Source organism: Vipera berus (genome assembly GCF_964194415.1).
Source record: "Vipera berus genome assembly, chromosome: 3".
In the NCBI taxonomy this organism is placed as follows: Eukaryota; Metazoa; Chordata; class Lepidosauria; order Squamata; family Viperidae; genus Vipera; species Vipera berus.
Genome location: NC_138204.1, coordinates 203,469,462 through 203,490,544, shown reverse-complemented (window position 1 = coordinate 203,490,544; position 21,083 = coordinate 203,469,462). Strand labels below are relative to the sequence as shown.

At 41.8% G+C, this 21,083-nt stretch overlaps 2 protein-coding genes across 3 annotated transcripts in view; one reads left to right on the top strand and one right to left on the bottom strand.

Annotated features, from left to right (window-relative positions):
• Positions 1 to 2,012: 2,012 nt before the first annotated feature.
• On the bottom strand, positions 2,013 to 11,777 carry NTAQ1 (N-terminal glutamine amidase 1). 2 transcript variants are annotated; one of them, XM_081324883.1, is made up of 6 exons: positions 11,542 to 11,777; positions 9,678 to 9,777; positions 6,983 to 7,033; positions 4,946 to 5,094; positions 3,595 to 3,719; positions 2,013 to 2,229 (listed from the first exon to the last, which is right to left on the bottom strand). In XM_081324883.1, the coding sequence occupies exons 1-6, from the start codon at positions 11,622 to 11,624 to the stop codon at positions 2,111 to 2,113; spliced, it is 627 nt and encodes a 208-aa protein (XP_081181009.1). In that variant the 5' UTR covers positions 11,625 to 11,777; the 3' UTR covers positions 2,013 to 2,110. The 2 variants fall into 2 exon arrangements, with proteins under 2 accessions (XP_081181009.1, XP_081181010.1); XM_081324884.1 differs by lacking the exon at positions 2,013 to 2,229 and adding an exon at positions 3,012 to 3,270.
• Positions 11,778 to 14,374: 2,597 nt separating this feature from the next.
• ATAD2 (ATPase family AAA domain containing 2) overlaps positions 14,375 to 21,083 on the top strand; it is a 43,659-nt gene continuing 36,950 nt past the window's right edge. The window contains exon 1 of the mRNA XM_081322369.1: positions 14,375 to 14,986. Coding sequence (XP_081178495.1) covers positions 14,756 to 14,986 — 231 coding nt within the window. The 5' untranslated portion in view covers positions 14,375 to 14,755. The remainder of the gene's footprint in view (positions 14,987 to 21,083) is intronic.

Below are 21,083 nucleotides of genomic sequence, written 5' to 3'. Positions count from 1 at the left end.
CAGCCATGTTGGTTTTTGTGGTGATATCATACGTAACATCATATGATGGTGCCTAATACCTAAGAAGTCACTAAGTCTTCTGAAAGAGGTTTGTTGATCACTGTGACCCTTATTAAACTATCCACTAGAGGAGAAAAAAAGATAACCAAGAAACCAACAATTTCTTACAGCTCTGTTTCACTGAGAGACTAGAAGTAGACTGACATCTAGTGACAGGCCACTATATCACTCCTAACTCATTTTTCCAGGATCTCTTGACATCAAAAATTTGTAATTGGAAATGTGAACAATAAGAGAGTTCTTGTTGTTCACATTTTTAGCGTATATGCAAAAAAGCTATTTTGGATTCAAATACGTACATCAATCCAGAAGATTTTAAGGATTAACATGCAACTGAAACAAGAGATGTTTCTTTTGGGACTGATTGTGAAATAGTTGGGGAAAAAACTCTGGGAACTTGCCTACCCCTGCTCTAGGGGGTTACATTAACTTTTTCCTATTATCTACTATGTTTTCTCATCATAAAACCCATATATTATAATTTCATTTCTTTTCTCTCTCACTCAAAAAAGTCAAAAAGGGTTTCCAATTAACATTAAAATCAATCTCTTGTCTCTAATCAAAACTGTCAGTTTTATCTCAGCAAGGTCCATTGTCTTCACCATCCACTCTTCGCTGTGGGTGTAGTCAAATCTTTCCATTATTATGCATATAAAAGTCTTGCTGGGGTGATCATATACAAAGTTAATGTAACCCCCTAGAGCAGGGGTAGGCAACCTCGGCTCTTTTATGACTCGTGGACTTCAACTCCCAGAATTCATGAGTCAGCTGACTCAGGAATTCTGGGAGTTGAAGTCCACGAGTCATAAAAGAGCCAAGGTTGCCTACCCCTGCCCTAGAGTAAAGTTGAATTCATTTTTTCTAAATCCTGCTTTTATTACTTTTTAAGTAACTCAAGGTGGTGAATATATAGAATAGTCCTTCCTTCTCTTTTCCCCACAATAACCCTACGAGATGGGTTGGGCTGAGTGAGTGACTGGCCCAAAGTTACCCAACCAGTTTTTATGCCTCTAAGGCAGGATTAGAACTTACTGTTTCCTGGTGATTGACCCAGTCATCCAACCAGCTTTCAGGCCTATTGTTGTTGTTGTTAGTTGCGAAGTCGCAACCCCATGGACAAAGTTCCTCCAGGCCTTCCTGTCCTATGCTATCTGCTGGAGTCCATTTAAGCTCACGCCTACTGCTTCAGTGACTCCATCCAGCCACCTCATTCTCTGTCGTCTCCTTCTTCTCTTGCCTTCAACCTTTCCCAGCATTAGGCTCTTCTCCAGTGAGTCCTTCCTTCTCATTAGATGGCCAAAGTATTTGAGTTTCAACTTCAGGGTCTGGCCTTCTAAAGAGCAGTCAGGGTTGATCTCCTCTAGGACTGACTGGTTTGATCGCCTTGCAGTCCAAGGGACTCCCAGGAGTCTTCTCCAGCACCATAGTTCAAAGGCCTCAATTCTTTGGTGCTCAGCCTTTCTTATGGTCCACCTTTCACTGCCATACACTGCAACTGGGAAGACCATACGCACTTTTGTTGGTAGGATAATGTCTCTGCTTTTTAGTGTGCTGTCTAGATTTGCCATGGCTTTCCTCCCTAGGAGCAAGCGTCTTTTAATTTCTGGGCTGCAGTCCCCGTCTGTGGTGATCTTGGAGCCCAGGAAAATAAAATCTGTCACTACCTCCTAAGGCAGAACTAAAATTCACTGTCTCCTGGTTTCTAGCCACTAGACCAGGGGTAGGCAACCTTGGCTCTTTTATGACTCGTGGACTTCAACTCCCAGAATTCCTGAGCCAGCCATGCTGAGGGGAAAGGGAGAGTTTCCAAGCTGAGCCATGCTGGCTCAGGAATTCTGGGAGTTGAAGTCCACGAGTCATAAAAGAGCCAAGGTTGCCTACCCCTGCCCTAGACCAAGCTGGCTCCCTTTTGTGTCGCATATATTCAAAAAATAAAGTTTTATTTTCTAAGTTTATTTTTATTTGCCACAACACAATTAACATTATTCCAACTTTAACCATGGCAATATACAGATTGCATGGCAAATTATATACATACTTTAATTCTCAATTATTCTTCTTCATAGTTCTGACTGCCAAATTCTTGCACAAAATCAGAGAGTTTCAGCACAAAACCCCAGCCTGTATCTGGATTCATACTAATGAAGTCATCCAGATTCATCTTGTAATCTTAAAAGAAAAAAAGAAGAAAAAATTGTGTTATTTAGTTTTTTTGGAAGCAGACACAATATTCTCTACTTTAGAGTAGAGAAAAGATGTTAGGTTTCCATGATATGCAACTATTTCCAGTTTCAATTTTCTTCTTCTAAGACTCATTTCCAGATGGCAAGGCTAACATTGCTCCATGAAGGAATGAAGTCCCCCAGATGTTCTAGATCCGTGGTGGCGAAACTATGGCACGCGTGCCACAGGTGGCATGCAGAGCCCTCTCTGTGGGCACGCACGTCATCGCCCCAGTCCTAGGCCTTCAGCTATGATTTATAAAACCTTTTCACTTTAGGCCTCTGCTGCTGTGTGCAAAAAAAAAGGTTCAATCAATCAATCAATTTCAACTTCTCATGGGAAAAAAAATAATCTCACAGTTGGAATTGATTGATTGAACTTTTTAGTCCCACCCAGTCTGCCATTACCACCACAGCCACAGGCACCCAGTGGGCCACACCCACCCAGTGGGCTACACCCACCCAATGGGCCACACCCACCCGGCACCTGACGATACATAAGTGGGTTTTGGTTTGCAGTTTGGGCACTCGGTCTCTAAAAGGTTCACCATCACTGTTCTAGATTCTTGTTGTCCTTTAAGCCAGTGTTTCCCAACCTTAGCCATTTTAAGATGTGTACACTTCAACTCCCAGAATACCTCAGCCAGCATTACTGGCTGGGGTATTCTGGGAGTTGAAGTCCACTCATCTTAAAATGGCTAAGGTTGGGAAACACTGCTTTAAGCCACCATGGCAGAAGTGGGATGAGCTTAGAGTATGGAAGAAAATTGCTCAGGATAGACCCATATTACTTAAACTCCAGCAGAGAGTAAGGAAGTAGCTAAGTAAAGAACTGGGTTGCTGAAACTACAAAAATGAGATTAATTATACTAAGAAAAGACAATACCTACTCTTGGGATCTTCTGATTAGTGTTTCTCAGGCTGGCTGAGGAATTCTGGGAGTTGAGGTCCACACATCTTAAAGTTGCCAAGGTTGAGAAATACTGTTCTGGATACAAAACATTTGCTGCACCAATATCTGGACATATCCATGAGTCACCAGGAGCCAAGCTCAATTTGGAGATTTCTAGAAGACCTGCAAGGTCCCTTCCAGTTCTATCCTATTCTGTTCTGTTCTGTTCTATCCTGTTGTATTCTATTCTATTCTATTAATTCCTATTCCTATTTCTATTCCTATTGCTTTACACTGTAAAAACTCAGCCAAACTTATTCAATAGAAACAAACCACACTTCACTGCAATGTTTAAGCTCAGTCAGTATTAACAAGAGATCTACTGTAGCTTGGTGTGGAAAATTAATATTGGTTATTTACCTGCAGTTTCAATACATGGATATGGGGGAGGAGATTTCAGCCAATTCCCGCTGGCATCTTTCATGTGCGATCGGTCAGAAGCAAAAGTCTTCAGGTACACATCAGCTCGAACCAATCTGACTTTTCTAAGGAAGAAAAACATTTAAGTGATCAGAGTTGCCTACCCCAGAAAGCAGAAGGCTGAGTCTTTTGCAAGCATTTTCAACTACAGCTAAATCAAATATTAAATTGCTGTTCAGCATCAGACTCACATTGTATTAACTGTGAATGGTTGACATTTTATATTAAACCAGAAATATTTTACAAGTAAATCTGTTGTCGGTCAACTTAAGCCAAAGGTGAAGTACAGTGGAATTCCATGTAAAAGAAAAAAGCCCATTTGATAAATTCGCAAATCATGCCAAGCTATGAAGTATTTTGCTTGGTTTACGTGCCAATCCAGCCACGTAAACTCACAAGCCATAGTTTATACCCAGCCCATGGTGGCTAATGAAGTCAAGTTACAGGAAGTCCTTGAGATACAACCATAACAGAGCCTGCACATTACGATTGCATGTCATAACAGTCCTTAAGCAAAATGGCCTCGCTTAATGACCCCACTCCCTGGTCTCCCTGATACAATTGTTAAATGAACACGAGGATTGTTAAGTGGAGCACAGGATGCCTGCCCAAGTTTGGCATGAGTTTGCTGTGAGTCTGTAAGAAAAGTTGATCCTGCACCAGCTTGCAAGCTCTGGCTGACTTGATCTCTCTTTGCTTGCTGGAGGTGAGCGCTATAGCATCGCTGAGGTCGGTCATAATGGCGAATGACTGTGAGGGTGTTGCAGCTACTGTAACTTTGAAACTAGTTCGTAAGTATCTTTTGGGGAGCCTGTGGTTAACTTCAAACAGTAGCTAAGAGGCCAGTTGTAAGTCAAGGATTACCTGTATAATTAAGTAAGCAGTGGTCTTGACACAATTCATAAATCCAGCTAGAGATTCAGCGGGACTTACTTCTAGATTGTAAGATTTCAACCAAGGGGTAATACAATTTATTTTGAAATAGATATGAACTACATCATTTTATATTTTGGAGTTCAGTAAAATGAAGGTTTAAAGACTTTGTGCTGTTCATTTCATCAGATACATTCTTTGTATTAGCTCAACAAGGTTTTATTACTTCGCACACACTCATTTAACAGATTAATAGAAGTATGCATCTGAAATTTATTTTTATGGTTATAGTTTTCCACTTTTCCAGGCTGATCCAATAACTGTTTCTCGAAAGCTCAAATTATGAACTGTAACATGTCAAGCTAATTTTGGCACACCCAAGTCTTACTACTATTATGTTTGTGACTGATATCCCCACCTTCGAAAATCAGGATTAATAATGCTGTCCGATTTGAAAGCCTCTTCAACGTAAGTGCCAAAACGGCATGGAAAAGGTAGGACAGTATCAAGATCATAGATAAAGTTCTGGTCTCCATTCGACACGTGTAACAAGATAACATGGTAATCCTGAAAAGAAAATATATTTAGACGGAGAATGAAAACCTGTCGTGATTAGAGAGGAGAAACTGGAAAAAGGGTAAAACTCTATATGTAAAACCTAATTCAACTATACATATATTATATAATTACTTCATTCATTTTTAGTTATTAGGTTTTTTTCTTAGCTCTGGTATATGGGAATGCTAGTTGAATCATAGAATGGATCATTCTAAATAGTTTAGCATGCATTATCTGAGCTTTTTCTGAATGTCCTGGTGCAAAGCAATCCTCTGGGGTTGTTGTGATTCAGGGTCAGCCTGTGGGTTCGGCAGTTGGGTCGGACGACTCAGAGGAGGAGGGGGGTGTTGAAGAGCTTGCTAAGGGGGTTGAAGATCTTGCTGATGAGAGCCCTCAGCCAGGCCCCTCCCACCTGGTCACGACGGAGACCCAGCTGTGTGAGCCTGACAGCGTGGATGAAGATGACCCACAGCTGGCCCTGTTCAAGGACGCCCGACGCAGGAGGCAGTCAATCAGGAGTAAACAGAGGAAGGCAATGGGGCACCTCGGAAGGAGGCAGAGAGAAGCCACGCCCTGAACTGTATAAAAGGGGAATGCGTGGGAGGGCTGGTTTGCTGAAGGCAACCGCTTGATTAGTTCCTCTTTCATAGCTCCTGTTTCATGGTTCGTGTCTTGCTTTGCTCTGTTTTATGTTAATAAATTTGGCAGGCTTAATTCCAGCCTCTTGCCGTTTGTAAAGGGGTTGTCCCTGCCTTTTCTGCAGGGCCGGTAGCAGGCTGGTACAGAACAGGGGTTGCTTTGCACCAGGACATTGAGAAAAAGCCAAAGTCAAATATAGCTAAAATATGTTATGAGATTTAAGAGGCTGCATGTGACCATTTGCACAGGAAAACAAGTACACCAAAAACGGCTGTTTCATTCAAGTCAGTAAACTACCAGTTAATCATTTTAGAGTTAACCAAGAATATATCAGCACCAAAACCAAGTTTTGCAGCCTTTTTTGGTTTCAAAACCCTGTGATTTTCTAATCAAGTAAACCAGAAAACACATGCCTAGTTTAACATATGCAGCTGGCTTGTGGAATGAGCTCTTATTTTAAAAACTCATAACTCAGCACATTAAGCTGCAATCTGGTCACCCAAATAGAACTAGCTGAAAATGATGGGACTTCAAATTCAACTCATCCAGAGAACATTGTTGTTCGCCAGTTATATCTCCTGCCTTTCGTTTAGGATTTCAAGGTAGCATGCCCAGTGCTCCTTCCTTCCCATTTTTTCCCCAAACAACCACCCTGTGATGTAGGTTGGCTGAGCCAGAGTGATTGGCCCAAAGTCATCCAGGGTACTTCTATGGTTGAGTCTTGGTGAAGCAGTGGGCTAATGCCTCCTTAAGTAACACCAGCTGCCTGCAATTAGTGCAGGTTCGCATCCCACCAGGCTCAAGGTTGACTCAGCCTTCCATCCTTCCCAGGTAGGTAAAATGAGGACCCAGATTGTTGGGGGCAATAAGCTGACTTTGTAATAATGCCGCTTGGGGGGGGGGGGCGAAAGCCCTAATAAGCAGGCATATACATAGAATGAAGGCTATTGCTAAGCACATTGATTTGTGCTTCTTAGATTGTAAGCCGCCCTGAGTCTTCGGAGAAGGGCGGGATATAAATGGGATTAAAATAAATAAATAAATAAATAAAATAGACTAGATCTTGGTATCTCTACTCCTGGTCCACCAATTTAACTGCCATACTGGCTGAGGAAACATTTTAAAATCCCATTGGGTGACATTGGACTGAGCGCTTTTCACTGATCTGGTTGCATAAGATACATTTTTTTAAAAAAAAACAACAATTGCATCATAGGGGTAGCGGGAAACAGCGCAAAGAAAATTTAGATTTCTTCACCCAGATCACAGGCTGCTCTTCACACCCTGCCTGCTGCTTCCAAAGTGGCACCTGCAGGTTACAAAGGACACAGTTAAAGTAATTTAACATCTCAGGCTCCCATCAACTAAGAGGTAATACATTTTCAACAAACGCCATGTAAATACCCAAGGGTATTTTTTTTGTGGCTGTAACATCTACTATACAATTTTTTTTTTATTTTTGGCATCGTAAGCTCCAGGGTTTGCTCCCTCCAAAAACGTGACAGTGAAATAAATACCAATCCTTTCCTTGTGTCCAGCACTCATTTCCCTACTGTTCCTTCTGCAACTCCTCTCTGCCTGCTTCTATTTTGTAAAATGTGCAAGCAGATTGCATTGTTCAAATAACACAGAAAATGTAGGAGTTTGCCTTTCAAAACAGGTTCTGCCTGGGCCCTTCCCCAGCCATTTATTCTGCTACACTGGATTATATTTACACAGTCAGTTGGCTAAGTAAATAATTAATGAGGTAGAGTTGCTGGATCTAGCAGCACACAATCGCACTAGCAGGGTCAGTGGTTTCCAGCTGGGGAAACACCAACAGTTCAACACATGGCCTATTGTCACAAAACAGTACTGCCAAGCTTTTGTCACGTCAGTGATCCTTTCCCTATTGGCTAAGTAAGCAGCAACCTGCCAGATTCGCGTGACTGTTAGTGACCGTTCAAAGTTACAACAGCACGGAAAACACTGGCTTATGACTGTTTTTCACACTTATGACCACTGTAGCATCCCTACGGTCACGTGATCAAAATTCGGACGCTTGGCAACTAATTCATATTTATGACGGTTGCAGTGTTCCTGGGGTCACGTGATCACCTTTTGTGACCTTCGGACAAGCAAAGTCAATGGGGAAGCCAGATTCACTTAGCAACTGTGGCAAGAAAGGCTGTAAAATGGGACAAAACTCACTGAACATATGTTTCGCTTAGCAAAATAAATTTAAGGCTCCATTGTGGCCTTACGTCAAGGACTACCGGTAGTCCTCAACTTACCGGATGGCCCCCGACCTCCGCTCCTTCCGACACGATCTAAAAACCTATTTATTTGAACAATCCGGCCTGGTCTGATGGGTTTTGGGGTTTGGGTTTTAGCATAGTTTTTAATTATTGTATTATATTGGGCATAATTATTTAATCTTTTTTAACTTTTGTATTTAGTATTTTGATATTTATTGCCCTGTACACAGCCCTGAGTCCTTCGGGAGAAGGGCGGTATAAAAATTTAAATAAATAAATAAATAAATAAATAACTTGGACCAGAATTTCTATTGCTAAGCAAGGCAATTATTTTATTTGTATCCTGTCTTTATTATTTTTACAAAGAACTCAAGGTGGTGAACTATCCAACACATCTTATTCCTCCTGTTTTCCCACAATAACCCTGTGAGGTGAGCTGGGCTGACAGTGACTGGCCCAAACTTACCCAACTGGCTTTCATGGTGAAGGTCTCCTACTTTCTAGCATATTGACCTAATCACTAGACCAGGGGTCTTCAAACCTGGCAACATTAAGACTTGTGGACTTCAACTCCCAGAATTCCTCAGCCAGCCAGGGCTGGCTGAGGAATTCTGGGAGTTGAAGTCCACAAGTCTTAAAGTTGCCAAGTTTGAAGAGCCCTACACTAGACCAATCTGGCTCTCTCAGATAAATTAGGAATGATTAATTTAAATATGTCCTTTAAAAGACAAATCACCCTGCAACTTCTTCTGATCATTTAAGAAGACATAGAAATATAACCAATTACAACTTTTTTATAAAACTTACGAAGTGATGGAAAAAAATATTAGCAACCGAATCTATATATCAACTTACCTAACGATAAGTCCCAATGAGGATTCTATTCATACACATCCAAAGTTATACTAATCATTAAGGCAGGGGTGTCAAACTCAATTTCATTGAGGGCCGCATCAGCATTGTGGTTGCCCTCAGGGGGCTGGGTGGGTATGGCCAGGGTGGGCGTGGCCTACTGGGTGGGCGTGGCTAGAGTGCGTATGGCCTACTGGGTGGGCGTAGCCAGCTCTACATCATTGGTATCAAGGGTGCCTGGGCAGGAGTGGGAAAGATCTGAGGGTCTCTGGCAGAAGGAGGGTCTCTGGGCCAGGGCCAATGCAGTGGGGGCCGTTCCCTCACTGTTTCCAGGATAGCTTCGCGGGCCACATGAAACCACTTCGCGGGCCGGATCCGGCCCCCGGGCCTTGTGTTTGACATGTCTGCATTAAGGTAAAGGTAAAGGTTCCCCCGCACATGCGTGCTAGTCGTTTCCAACTCTAGGGGCCGGTGCTCATCTCCGTTTCAAAGCCGAAGAGCCAGCGCTTGTCCGAGGACGTCTCCGTGGTCATGTGGCTGGAATGACTAGACGCCAAAGGCGCATGGAACGCTGTTACCTTCCCACCGTAGTGGTCCATGTTTTTCTACTTGCATTTTTACGTGCTTTCGAACTGCTAGGTTGGCAGAAGCTGGGAAGAGTAACAGGCGCTCACTCTGTTACGCGGCACTCGGGATTCGACCCGCCAAACTGCCGACCTTCTGATCGACAAGCTCAGCGTCCTAACCCACTGAGCCACCGCATCCCTTATACTAATCATTACTGCAGTGCTAATTTGAACTATGAGTCAGCATGGTGGTTTTTTTTTAATCAAATACAGATATAACGTCCACATCCCAACTCACCATTTTTCTATCATTGGAAATGAAAACAGCATAAAATTCTTCTAAAGGGTATTGATTCTTGCTTCGGATATATTCACAGAGCTTCCAGATATTTTCTTCACTGTAGAGAAATAAAAACACCAGTTCACACATTTTCAAGATTCCTTCTGCTACTAAAATCTTAATTTTGAATATGCTTCCTGACATTAAATCTTCTATTCAATTCATTCTCTCTTCTCCACTATTGTATAGTTGGATATAAATGACTTTGAATCAGGGTTTCATTCTGCCAGGGTATGTTTACATTTTGTATACATCTACTTTTTTTTTTAACTAGAGATAACAAAAATGAAATTCCCAATATGAAAAACAAACAGGATTTCAATCATGAATGGAGCAAAAGCAAAGGATAGCTTTGAAGGTGTGACATCAAGTTGATTAAATAGGTTCCTTTTTTTACCCAAAGTTTTTCTTTGAAGATGTTTTTCTTCTTATCCAAGAAGCTTCTTTAACTCTGACTGAAAGGTGGGGAATGGAAGGATTTATATTCCTTACAGACAGCTGGTCATTTGCATTCTTTTTCCCAGTTGCCGGCAATGGGGAGGGCGCGGTTTTGTCGTGCATCTGGCCCGCAGTTTGACATGCCTGTTTTAGAGTCATTGAGGCCATTTGAAGGTTTTTCTGTGTCCTGAATAGTGCAAATGTGTGTGAAGCCTTCTTGGCTGCAGGATATTTTCCGCCCTGTCCCTTCACTGTTGAGGACAGGCACAGGCTGTTGGGGATGAGTCTGTGCTGTCTGCATCTCAAACTGAAGCACAGATGGTTCCTGTAGTCTGCAATGTTTTCTGGAAATCCGTTCATACTCCTGCACCATTTGAAGGGTGTCCATCCCAAAGTGCATAGCTAAATGTCTATGGAGATTCTCATGGTTGTCCTAAAGAAAAACAAAGTCCAGTTGCCTCCTTTGGGATAACCATGACCTGGATGATTGAAAATCCCCATAGACAGTCCTTGCTTTAAATTACCATTATTAACTGTATTATATTATATTATGTCTAAGCTGCTCCTGCCTCTATTTGTGAGCACATAGTAAATCAAATAGATGGCAAATGGGGAAGAAATGGAGGTAGTGACAGATTTTATTTTCCTGGGCTCCAAGATCCCCGCAGACGGGGATTGCAGCCAAGAAATTAAAAGACGCTTGCTCCTGGGGAGGAAAGCCATGGCAAATCTAGACAGCACACTAAAAAGCAGAGACATCACCCTGCCAACAAAAGTGCGTATAGTCAAGGCTACGGTCTTCCCAGTTGCAATGTATGGCAGTGAAAGTTGGACCATAAGAAAGGCTGAGCGCCAAAGAATTGAGGCCTTTGAACTATGGTGCTGGAGAAGACTCCTGCCAGTCCCTTGGACTGCAAGGCGATCAAACCGGTCAGTCCTAGAGGAGATCAACCCTGACTGCTCTTTAGAAGGCCAGATCCTGAAGTTGAAACTCAAATACTTTGGCCACCTAATGAGAAGGAAGGACTCAGTGGAGAAGAGCCTAATGCTGGGAAAGGTTGAGGGCAAGAGAAGATGGGGACGACAGAGAATGAGATGGCTGGATGGAGTCACTGAAGCAATAGGCGTGAGCCTAAATGGACTCCAGAAGATGGTAGAGGACAGGAAGGCCTGGAGGAACGTTGTCTATGGGGTCACGATGGGTCGGACACGACTTCGCAACTAACAACAAGTAAATCAAACTTTGTCAAAAAATGCTTCCGGTTTTGAGGGCTGGGGGAACTTCTGATCTAGTGGCACCAGCTGCCCTACTAAGACTTTCTGAATCGATAACTGCGATATCTAAGTCTTATGATACCTTCCATCCTCCCTTCCGCTTCCTTACCAATAGCAGCTTGTATAAACGCAAACGGAGCGAGAAGGGACGACCGGTTGATAGACGGCCGGAGCAGCCTCCACCTCCGCCATTGAAGCCCGCTGTTGGCTGGCCAAGGGAAAGGATTAAAGGGTTCATTTCCCGAAGAAAGCCTGAACGAGAAGCCGCTCGTTTCTGGCAACGGAGGGCCGTTGAAGAAGCATCGCTCCACGCGTGCTGTTCCGACCGTCCTGGGGGGACGCGTTACAAGGAACGCCTTCCCCCGGAAACGCGGCTGCCTTGCAAGGCCGCTCGGACCAACCAAGGGGAGACCGAGCCAAAAGGAGACGAATAGGCTAAGCAAGATTGTCGCAACACCGGTGTGTGTGTGTGTGTGTGTTGTGCGCTTAAAATACGATTCTCCGCAGTTCGCACCTAAATGCGACGCCGAATCTTTTATTCGCGCAAATGAACACCCAAAATACTTTATAGCTTTCGAGTTAGTATCAGTTGTGGAGCTTGGTCTCTCCCACCCCTTCTCACCCGTTTTACCGCAACGTTGCTTAAAGTGCTCACTGCACTTCAGGTAAAGACAGGCCTGTTTACATCGTTATGTCTCTCCAGTCGTGTCCGTGCTAAAGTTATAAGCATAAACATCAGACCTCTACGTCCATTTCCTTCTAAGTGTATTGGGACTACAATTTCCAATCAATGGGCTTTGGCTATTGGGAAAGTCAGGATATTGTCTCAAGATAAATGGCGCTAAGTCGGAGACGTTTATTTTACACTTGCCTAGGAGTAAAGCCTCAAATACTTCTGAATAGCATGTCATGGACAGTCGAGAAAACAAACCAATGGATCGTTGAACAATTCAACCAAAGTTCTCACCGGAGGCACAAATGACCAGGCTCCAATTATCTTTCTTGGGTTAGAATAAGATCCTGCTCTCTAGAAACGGCTCTAACGCTGGGAAAGATAGAAAAGAGTGAGATCCTTTGCTTTTTCATGCTTGCCAGCTTTTACCTGTTATAGATTTTATTATAATTGATTGTTAGCAGTCCACGGTTGTGTAAAGTTGGACGACATAGTTTAATTCATCATCACCTTGGAAAACCAAATGGAAGAGAAAGAGGTTTTAATTTTCAGGAGAACATTAAAAAAAACACCAAATGTGTAAATACAACCCAACAAAATTTTTGCTGTTGTTACTATTGGTGCGTCATGTAAATAAGCCACGTATTTCCCCCTTTCAAGTACTTCTGCAGGGCGTTGCTTCTGCGCCTTTAACAGCAGCCGGGTACGTAGAAGTCATACAGGTGAAGCCTTTCCCGGCAGGAAAGTAAAACGATCAGCAAAGTCCCGCCTGTTGTCTGAAAGAAAATGAGGCTATTTATGGGGTTGTAGAGAAGAGTCAGCTTTCTGACTGGATTAAGAAAAATCTTTCATTTGGGAATCAACGTTCCTGACTCCCAAAGCCTCTTCAGTAAGGAAACATTTTCATTTTTAACTGCTGTGGGAGGACTGCTTGGTTAGGGCAGGGGTAGGCAACCTTGGCTCTTTCATGACCTGTGGACTTCAACTCCCAGAATTCCTGAGCCAGCTCATGCTGGCTCAGGAATTCTGGGAGTTGAAGTCCACGGGTCATGAAAGAGCCAAGGTTGCCTACCCCTGGGTTAGGGCATAAAATTAAGGGAATACTGCTTTGCTTAAAGGGACACATGTCAGGGCCTACTCCGCGTTAGTGCCCTGCTTCCATAAGTTGTGGGAGACTATGGATGCAAGCTCTACTTGGCTCCGTGTTAGCTATAAGGAGGCGTAGTAATCTCAGCGATCAAGGGATCTCATGGTGGGGCTATAAATCTGTTGCAGATTTTTTTTTTGGGGGGGAAAGCTTTTTTAACATAAAATTAACTCTGATGGGCCACCTTTGTGCAATTCAGTGCTGTGTGCCATTCTGACCTATTGCCAAGGCGCAAAATTATTTTGACTTTTCTCAGGCCAATAGGGAAGGAACGGACTGTCTAAAGAAAAAGGCCTCCTTTATAACAAAAGAGTTGATCCGCCAGATGATTACATTCTGGGTACAACTGTTGAAAAAATGCAGGTAAAAAGGTGGGTGGTTATTCACGGGAAAGCGTCACAGGGGAATGAATATCTTTAAAGGAGGCAAAACGAGGACTAAGGAAGTAGTTTTATTTTTGCAGCGGGTTTTTTTAACTGGCTTGTGACCGAAGCCAGAACTTTTTTCTTCTTCAGAGGGAAGCTATCTTATCTTTCGTTTGCAGTAAAGGATTGCCTTCTCTCTCCTTTCTGTTACCCGAATGGCAGAAGCAAAGTTACATGGGAAATGCGATTCTTTTTCTTCCAAAGAGGGCCATTTTGGTAATGCCGAGCAAAACCGCTTAAAGGGCTTTGCGTGCTTAGTTCAAAATGCATGTTGCCAAGTACCGCACTTTAAAAGGCATCGTTGCCGATCCCTTTCCGTGGAATCGCTTTTTATATCACAAAAAGAGCGCAAATAGGCTTCCTCTGGTAACTGATACATTTCGATTAGCCCAGATGGCAGGAATCCAGTTTCCTACAAGCTTTAATCCGGTTTGCCTAAGGCTGTTCTACGTATACAATTGCCAGTTCCACCAGAATAGTGGCAATTTTTTTGTCTTGCAATTGGGAATACATCACATACAAGTGCAACTTTATATGTATTCCTATTGTGCGTATATTTGTGAGTTCCCAAGTACAGAGTGGCTAGTTGTGCCGGTATAAGAAAAATGCGCCTTTCCCAGAGAGTCATGCAAAAGTTTTAAATGTTTTCCAATCGAGCGCCTCCCGGGCAGGAGCAGCAAACCGCCGCGCGCCACAGCGCCGACCAATCAGAACGAAGGAAAACAAGCCGCACTTCAAGTTGCCACGCGCCAAAAAACTTTCGGAGAAGGACGCGCGTCGTGTCCTTCCGCGGCAATGGATCTACTTAACGGGGGGCGGGTAGGGCGCGAAATAGCACTCCGATAGAAGTAATCCAGCCGAGCGCAACCTCGTCAACTATGTCTTCCCAAGGCCTCTGAATCGGGACGGGTCGTTTAGCAGCAGCGGCTTGGATGAAAATTAGCCCCGCAAGGAATGAAAAAAGAAAGAAAGAAAAAAAAGGACAGAACGGCGGAGGGATCCGGGGACGGTTGGTGACGAGATGGCGCTCGGCGTTGTGGCGCCAGAATTCAGAGGCAGTTGACGGGAGGCGGCTGCTATGGTGGTGCTCCGCAGCGGTTCGGGTGGCTCTGGCCGCCCCGATCCTCGTGGCGGAGGCGAGACCGCTTCGACATCCCCTCAGTCGGTCTACGAAACGATGGAATCGAGTTCGGAATTTCTCACTTTGACCACCCCGACGACTTCGTCTCGGAGGAGGAAAAACTCGGTGGAAAATCGATCCCCCGGAGCGGCCACCCGGGATCTACCCGCCGGTCGGAAAGCCCGGAGGGTGAGTTTGGAGAGGGAAAACATGGAGGAACGCGGTTTTTTTTTCAAAATACAGACCGGCGGGCCCGTTTGTGTGTGTGTGTGTGTTGGTGGTGGTGGTGACAATCCTGCGGATTGAGGAGTTATTCGAGTACAAAAATGAGTATATAAAGAGGAGAGAATCCAGCTTGGATCTCGCTCTTTGCCAATCTGGTGCCAGTCGGTTTTTTCCACCTTCGGTCAGTAACTATGGCTTTCTGACCAGTAGGTAAGTTTCCAGGAGGATGAATTTCCATTTTTACCCGAACACTTTCCAATAGTTTAAGCCGCAGGGGTCTTCAAACTTGGCCCTTTTATGACTTGTGGACTTCAACTCCCAGAATTCCTCAGCCAGGCATGCCTGGCTGAGGAATTCTGGGAGTTGAAGTCCACAAGTCATAAAAGGGCCAAGTTTGAAGACTCCTGGTTTAAGGTGATCAGTAGACAATCAAGAGGCCTTTTGTATAAAACGGCAAAGCTCGCAGTGGCTGAATTGGGATATTCTTGGGCTTTCCCCATTGCAATCATGCCTTTTCTAACCCCAGGTTGGACGTCTGACCTCTTCCTTTCCAGTTTCAGCTAATTAATCATGGGTGGCCCTAAGCGTTGAGTTTGCTAGCTTGTGGAATTGAGGATATTCTGTTTGTAACCTCTATTCGTGGCTCCTTTTTTTGACGGGGGGGGGGAGAGAATATTGATATCTGTCAGCCTCTCCCAAGTAGACCAGTTCTAGAAATCATCTCCGTAAGACTTGAACTATATTTTATTGACATAGGCTGTAATAACAGAAACCTGCAGTTCTGACGGTGAGGAATCGGGGAGGCTTCTGCTTGAGCTACTTCTGAATATTATCTCCTTTCTCTGGACTTAAAAAGAAAAGTTTCGGCCCCTTTGCGTAGCTAATTTTTAATATTTCCATCAAGGTCATTTTTCTGACTATAACTGCCCTTGCAATTTTCTTAAGTACTGCAGGGTTGATTTGCTGGCAATTGTTTGGTTAGAAATTTTACTGATTTTTCTGTTTCCTGGCATTTTTGTAACTATTCCATCCGCTGCCATAATCTTTCAACTTGGTAATAGCTGGAGTGGTGAATCCAGCTAGACACCTTTTGATTCAGCTTCGTTTTAAATGAAATATTTCTGTTGGATAGAAGAAAAAAAACAAGGAATCCAATATTTCTGTTAAGCTGGATTGTAAATTTTCATCAAGAATTTAGTTTTCAAAAGGGGTTAATGTGCCTTTGGCTGCAGTCGTTTCAGTTGCATAAATCACTAAAGAGTCTTTAGTCATACAAATTGGGGTTTTATTGGCTACACACATCTTAGCTTGTTTACCTAACAGGAATATTGCCTCTATGGACTCTGAACTGGTATGTTTAGAACTTTATTGTTCCATCAGGAAATTTGTGATAATCATTAAAAAAAATGAATGTTTTCACCAGGATGTGCTAAACAGCAGCAAACATAATTTAGTTAGCCAACAATTGCAGCAGCCAATTATAGCTAATTAATCTTATTGTGATGGATAATTGCATATAATAGAATTTGATACATTGGCTTATAAAACATCCCACAAGAATAACACACTTAACATTTAATCTTATTTTACAGCTTTTAAGAACTCTCACCTACCCACTTTCCCTCATGCATTGAGGTACATATCACATCAGCTGATTTAGGCTTAACAATTCATGGAAGTTGCAAAATAGACTCATGTTTTAATTGTGGAGAAGATGTTGAATTCTGATCTGTACAATTGTATAATAAATTTATTAGGCTACAATTTTGTACACACTATACTGAAAGTAAACACTAAAAGGTTACGTTGTTTTTAGAGTGCCAAAATATGTTTCTATCTTACAGTCTCTGATACCCACTCATAGGTTGTCAAATTGTATTATGTATTTATATTTTCCTTTTCACAGTATCTGCTATGGAGTTTGATGTTAAACATTACAAGTAACAGTGATAGAAAATCAAGAAATTTATACATTTGGAAAAATGAATTCAACTTACAGCATTGTGATTAAAGGTCTTTATTTTCAGCAACTTATAATATGACAGTGTTCAAATTAATAAATTCACAATATGTGAAATTTTGAAAAAGTTCAGATGAACAGACTTAAACAGTAATGTATATGCAATGGTACACGTAAAATTAAACAACATAATCAGGAAATTAATTTTAAAAAATACTGCTCATACAATTAACAGATACGTTCATTTCTGAATTTTTTAATTAAATTTTATTTTTTAAAAATAATTTTAATATATTTCTATTGTAGAAAATATTCCAACTGTTGTATTTTATTTTTAAAGTTATTAAAATATATGTCTGCTATCTCCCTCTAGGGAGAGATTATTCCAGAAAACTGGGTAATCTACAAGTTCTTGTTCTGAGTAGTAGGACTGAAGAGCAATAGAGTAAAAAAAAATAGCAGAAAATTGTGTAGTACTATATCATTCTCTAGAAAAATGTTATAGTCAGAAATAGATTTCATAAAACAACATAATACTATGCTTACTTTAAATGAAAAATGGTTTGTAATTATGAAAAAGTATAATTGTTAAATGCAACAGAAACTAAACATGCCTGAGATGGGAAAATTTATGAATCAAATTTAAATCCAAATTTTAATTGTTCAGTTGGCAATATTCTAGAAACATAGATATTAACTAGAAGCTTCTAGTCCCTTATCTTTAAAAAGTAATTTAAGCAGTTTCTCTAATTCATAAAGTATAAAAGTGGTCAAGCATATTTGAACAGTGTATCAGAAAAGCCACCATAAAATATGAATGAAAATATAAGTATGTACACAAGAGATAGTACATAGAGATAATATCTAAAGAACTCTTCTGAGCTCATTCAACTTTAATAGATATATTTTCTGAATAATTAGCTGAATAATTAGAATAATTAGCTTGCTGAAGCAGTTTTTGATCAAAAAGTAGTAAATGGAGTTGAAGTGTCTTCTGCTGTTGTGCTTTCTTTTTCTTCTTTTTAGTCAGGGGCATTTCTCACAGTTTAATACTGCTGACTACTTTTTTGGCAGTGGTTTGCTCTCCGAGCTTGTTTCAATTTAGTTTCTGAACGTTTCCTTATCAGAAATCTGGCAGTTGACAACACACTGACTTATTTATTGCATTGCACCATATTATGTGAATTGGGGAAAAGGATGCTAAAGCTCATTATCATTAATTTAAAAACTAGTAACTTCCCATTTTCCACAAAGTGAAATGAGAGGCTATGTGAACATTTCCACCATGGTACCATGAATAGAAAGATTTCAAGGTGTATCAATGCTGGTAGAAACAAAGTGTGTCCTCTGATCAGTTGCAAGGGATGAATGTCAAAAGTCAAAAAATTAATTTGACTTCTATATTGGCTATGTATGAGTTGGGGATCTTTCAGTAGAAAAAATGTGAATGCAATGAAAATACCGGTAGGTTACTCACCTGTACAGTGGCTATTGGGACTGGAATTTCCCTTGCTAAGCACGGTGGCTGTAAAGTGCAGAGCAGTCCCATTGGCTACAGGTAATCCTCGATTTACGAACACAGGTGAGCCCAGAAATTATGTTGCTAGGTGAGAAAATTGTTAGGTGAGTTTTCCCCCAATTTATGACTTTTCTTGCCACATTTGTTAGGTGAATCACTGCAGATGTTAAATTAATAACATAGTTAAATGAATCTGGCTTCCCCATTGACAGCTTGTCAGTAGGTAGTAAAAGGTGATCACATGACCCCAGGACATTGCAACTGTCAAATAAGTATCAGTTGTCAAGCATCCAAATGTAAATCATGTGATCATATGGATGCTGTAACGGTTGTAAGTGTGAAAAATAGTCATAATGTTACTTTTTTTAGTGCCGTAACTTCAAATGGCCACTAAATAAACTGTTGTAAGTCAAGGACTACCTGTATTGTCAAGTGAATCCCACTGGTCACTAGCCAAGGGCTCACATCAATTCATTCCTGGCTTGGTATTTCCCATAATAATAATAGAATAGAGTTAGAAGGGACCTTGGAGGTCTTTTAATCCAGCCCCCCCCCCTTAAGCAGGAGAACCTACTATCTCAGAAAAATGACTGTCTAGCCCAGGGGTGTCAAACTCATAATGTCCTGTGACGTGTCACGACGTATTGCGACTTTTTCCCCATTGCCGGAGCTAGGGTAGGTGCGGTTTTGGCATGACACATCAGGCCTGTGGGCTGGCAGTTTGACACCCCTGGTCTAGCTTCTTCTTAAAAAACTTCAGCTCACAATTTCTGGAGGCAAGCTGTTCCACTGGTTAATTGTCCTCAGTGTCAGGAAGTTTCTCCTTAATGCTAGGTTGCTTCTTTCTTTGATCAGTTTCCAACCATTGTTTCTTGTCCTGCCCTGTCCTGCTTTGGAGAATAATGTGACCCCCTCATCTTTATGGCAGCCCCTCAAATACTGGAATACTGCTATCATGTCGCCTGTTTCTTCTTTTCTTTAGACTAGCCAAACCCAAGTCCCACAGCCATTTTCATATGTTTTAGTCTCCAGGCCTTTGATCATCTTAGTTGCTCTTTCTTCTCTGAAATTTTCCCAAACTCTCAACATCTTTTTGTGATACGTTGACCAAAATTGGCTGCAGTATTCCAGGTGTGGTCTTACTAGGATTTTATAAAGTGGTACTAATACTTCGCGTGATCTTGATTCTATGCCTCTGTTTATACAAGCCAGGATTGCATTAGCTTTTTTGGCTGCTGCTGCACACTGCTGGCTCATGGTCAAGTGATGGTCCATTAAGGTCTCTCTCACAGTTACTGTTTTTAAGCCAGGTCTCGCCCAGTCTGTATTTGTACTTTTGATTTTTCCTGCCTAAATGTAAAACTTTGCTTTCCTCCACATTGAAACTCATTTTGTTGGATAGGGCCCATTGTTCAAGTCTGTCAAGATCTTTTTGGATCCTGAGTTTTTCTTCGGGTGTTGGCTACTCCTGCCAGTTTGGTGTCATCTGCAAATTTGATGAGTTCCCCTTCAATTCCCTCATCTAAGTCATTGATGAAGATATTGAAAAGTACTGGACCTAAGACGGAACCTTATGGTACCCCACTGCATATTTCTCTCTATGTGGATGTAGTGCCATTGAGGACTACTTGTTGAGTACGGTTTATCAGCTACAGGTCCATCTGGTGGTGACGTTGTCTCTATTCCACCTTTTTCTAGCTTACCAAGGAGTAGGTTGTGGTCTACCTTATCAAATACCTTACTGAAGTCTAAGTATACTGTGTCCACAGTATTTTGCTGGTCTATTAGTTTAGTCACTTTATCGAAGAATGATATCTTAGTCACTTTATTGAAAAAAAGACATCTTCGAGTCTTAGTAAGGTAAGGGATTGTCTACTCTTTAATAACCTTTCTGCCTCTCTTCCTCTCCCCCCCAAATCTAGCCCCTTTGGCCTCCTTCCACTCTGCTGCCCTTGCTGTCCCATGCATATTGGCCCTGGTAAAGCTGCAGCTGCAGCCCAAACTAATCCTAGCTGTGTTCCTGCTGACTAGGCATGCCCTGCCAGCCGTTCATGAGGCACAACAAATGGTCATAACTTATGTGTTTATGTACGTATGCTTATGAAACAAGAGGTAGTGTCAGAATGGTTGGATAGTGTAGTTCGAATACGAAAGTGAATTACAAATATAAAATAAGTTGTCATATTCTCAGATAATGTGTTTACATTGCAAACCAAATGTTCTGCAAGAATATGGAATTAAAGGTTCTATATTGGTTATTGAACTTGCTTTTAATGAATCATTTTTACCTGTCCTGAACCATCCAATGTCATTTACATGAGATGCAAGTTGCATAAGTAAATGAAAGGTTGGTTGTCAGATGCAACAAGAACTGTATGTGCTGGTGGTGGTAAATCATACATAAATGGAATCCTTAGTGACTGGTTCCATATTCAGCAGGCCATAAGACAGGAATATAAATTGTCTCCTTATTTAATGAATTTTTGGATAATTTTATAAGAATACTTATGGAAATACTGGAGTATACTGGAGTTGTGAATGTATATTTACAACTTAATTTTGTTTTTGTCTTTTAAAAGTTA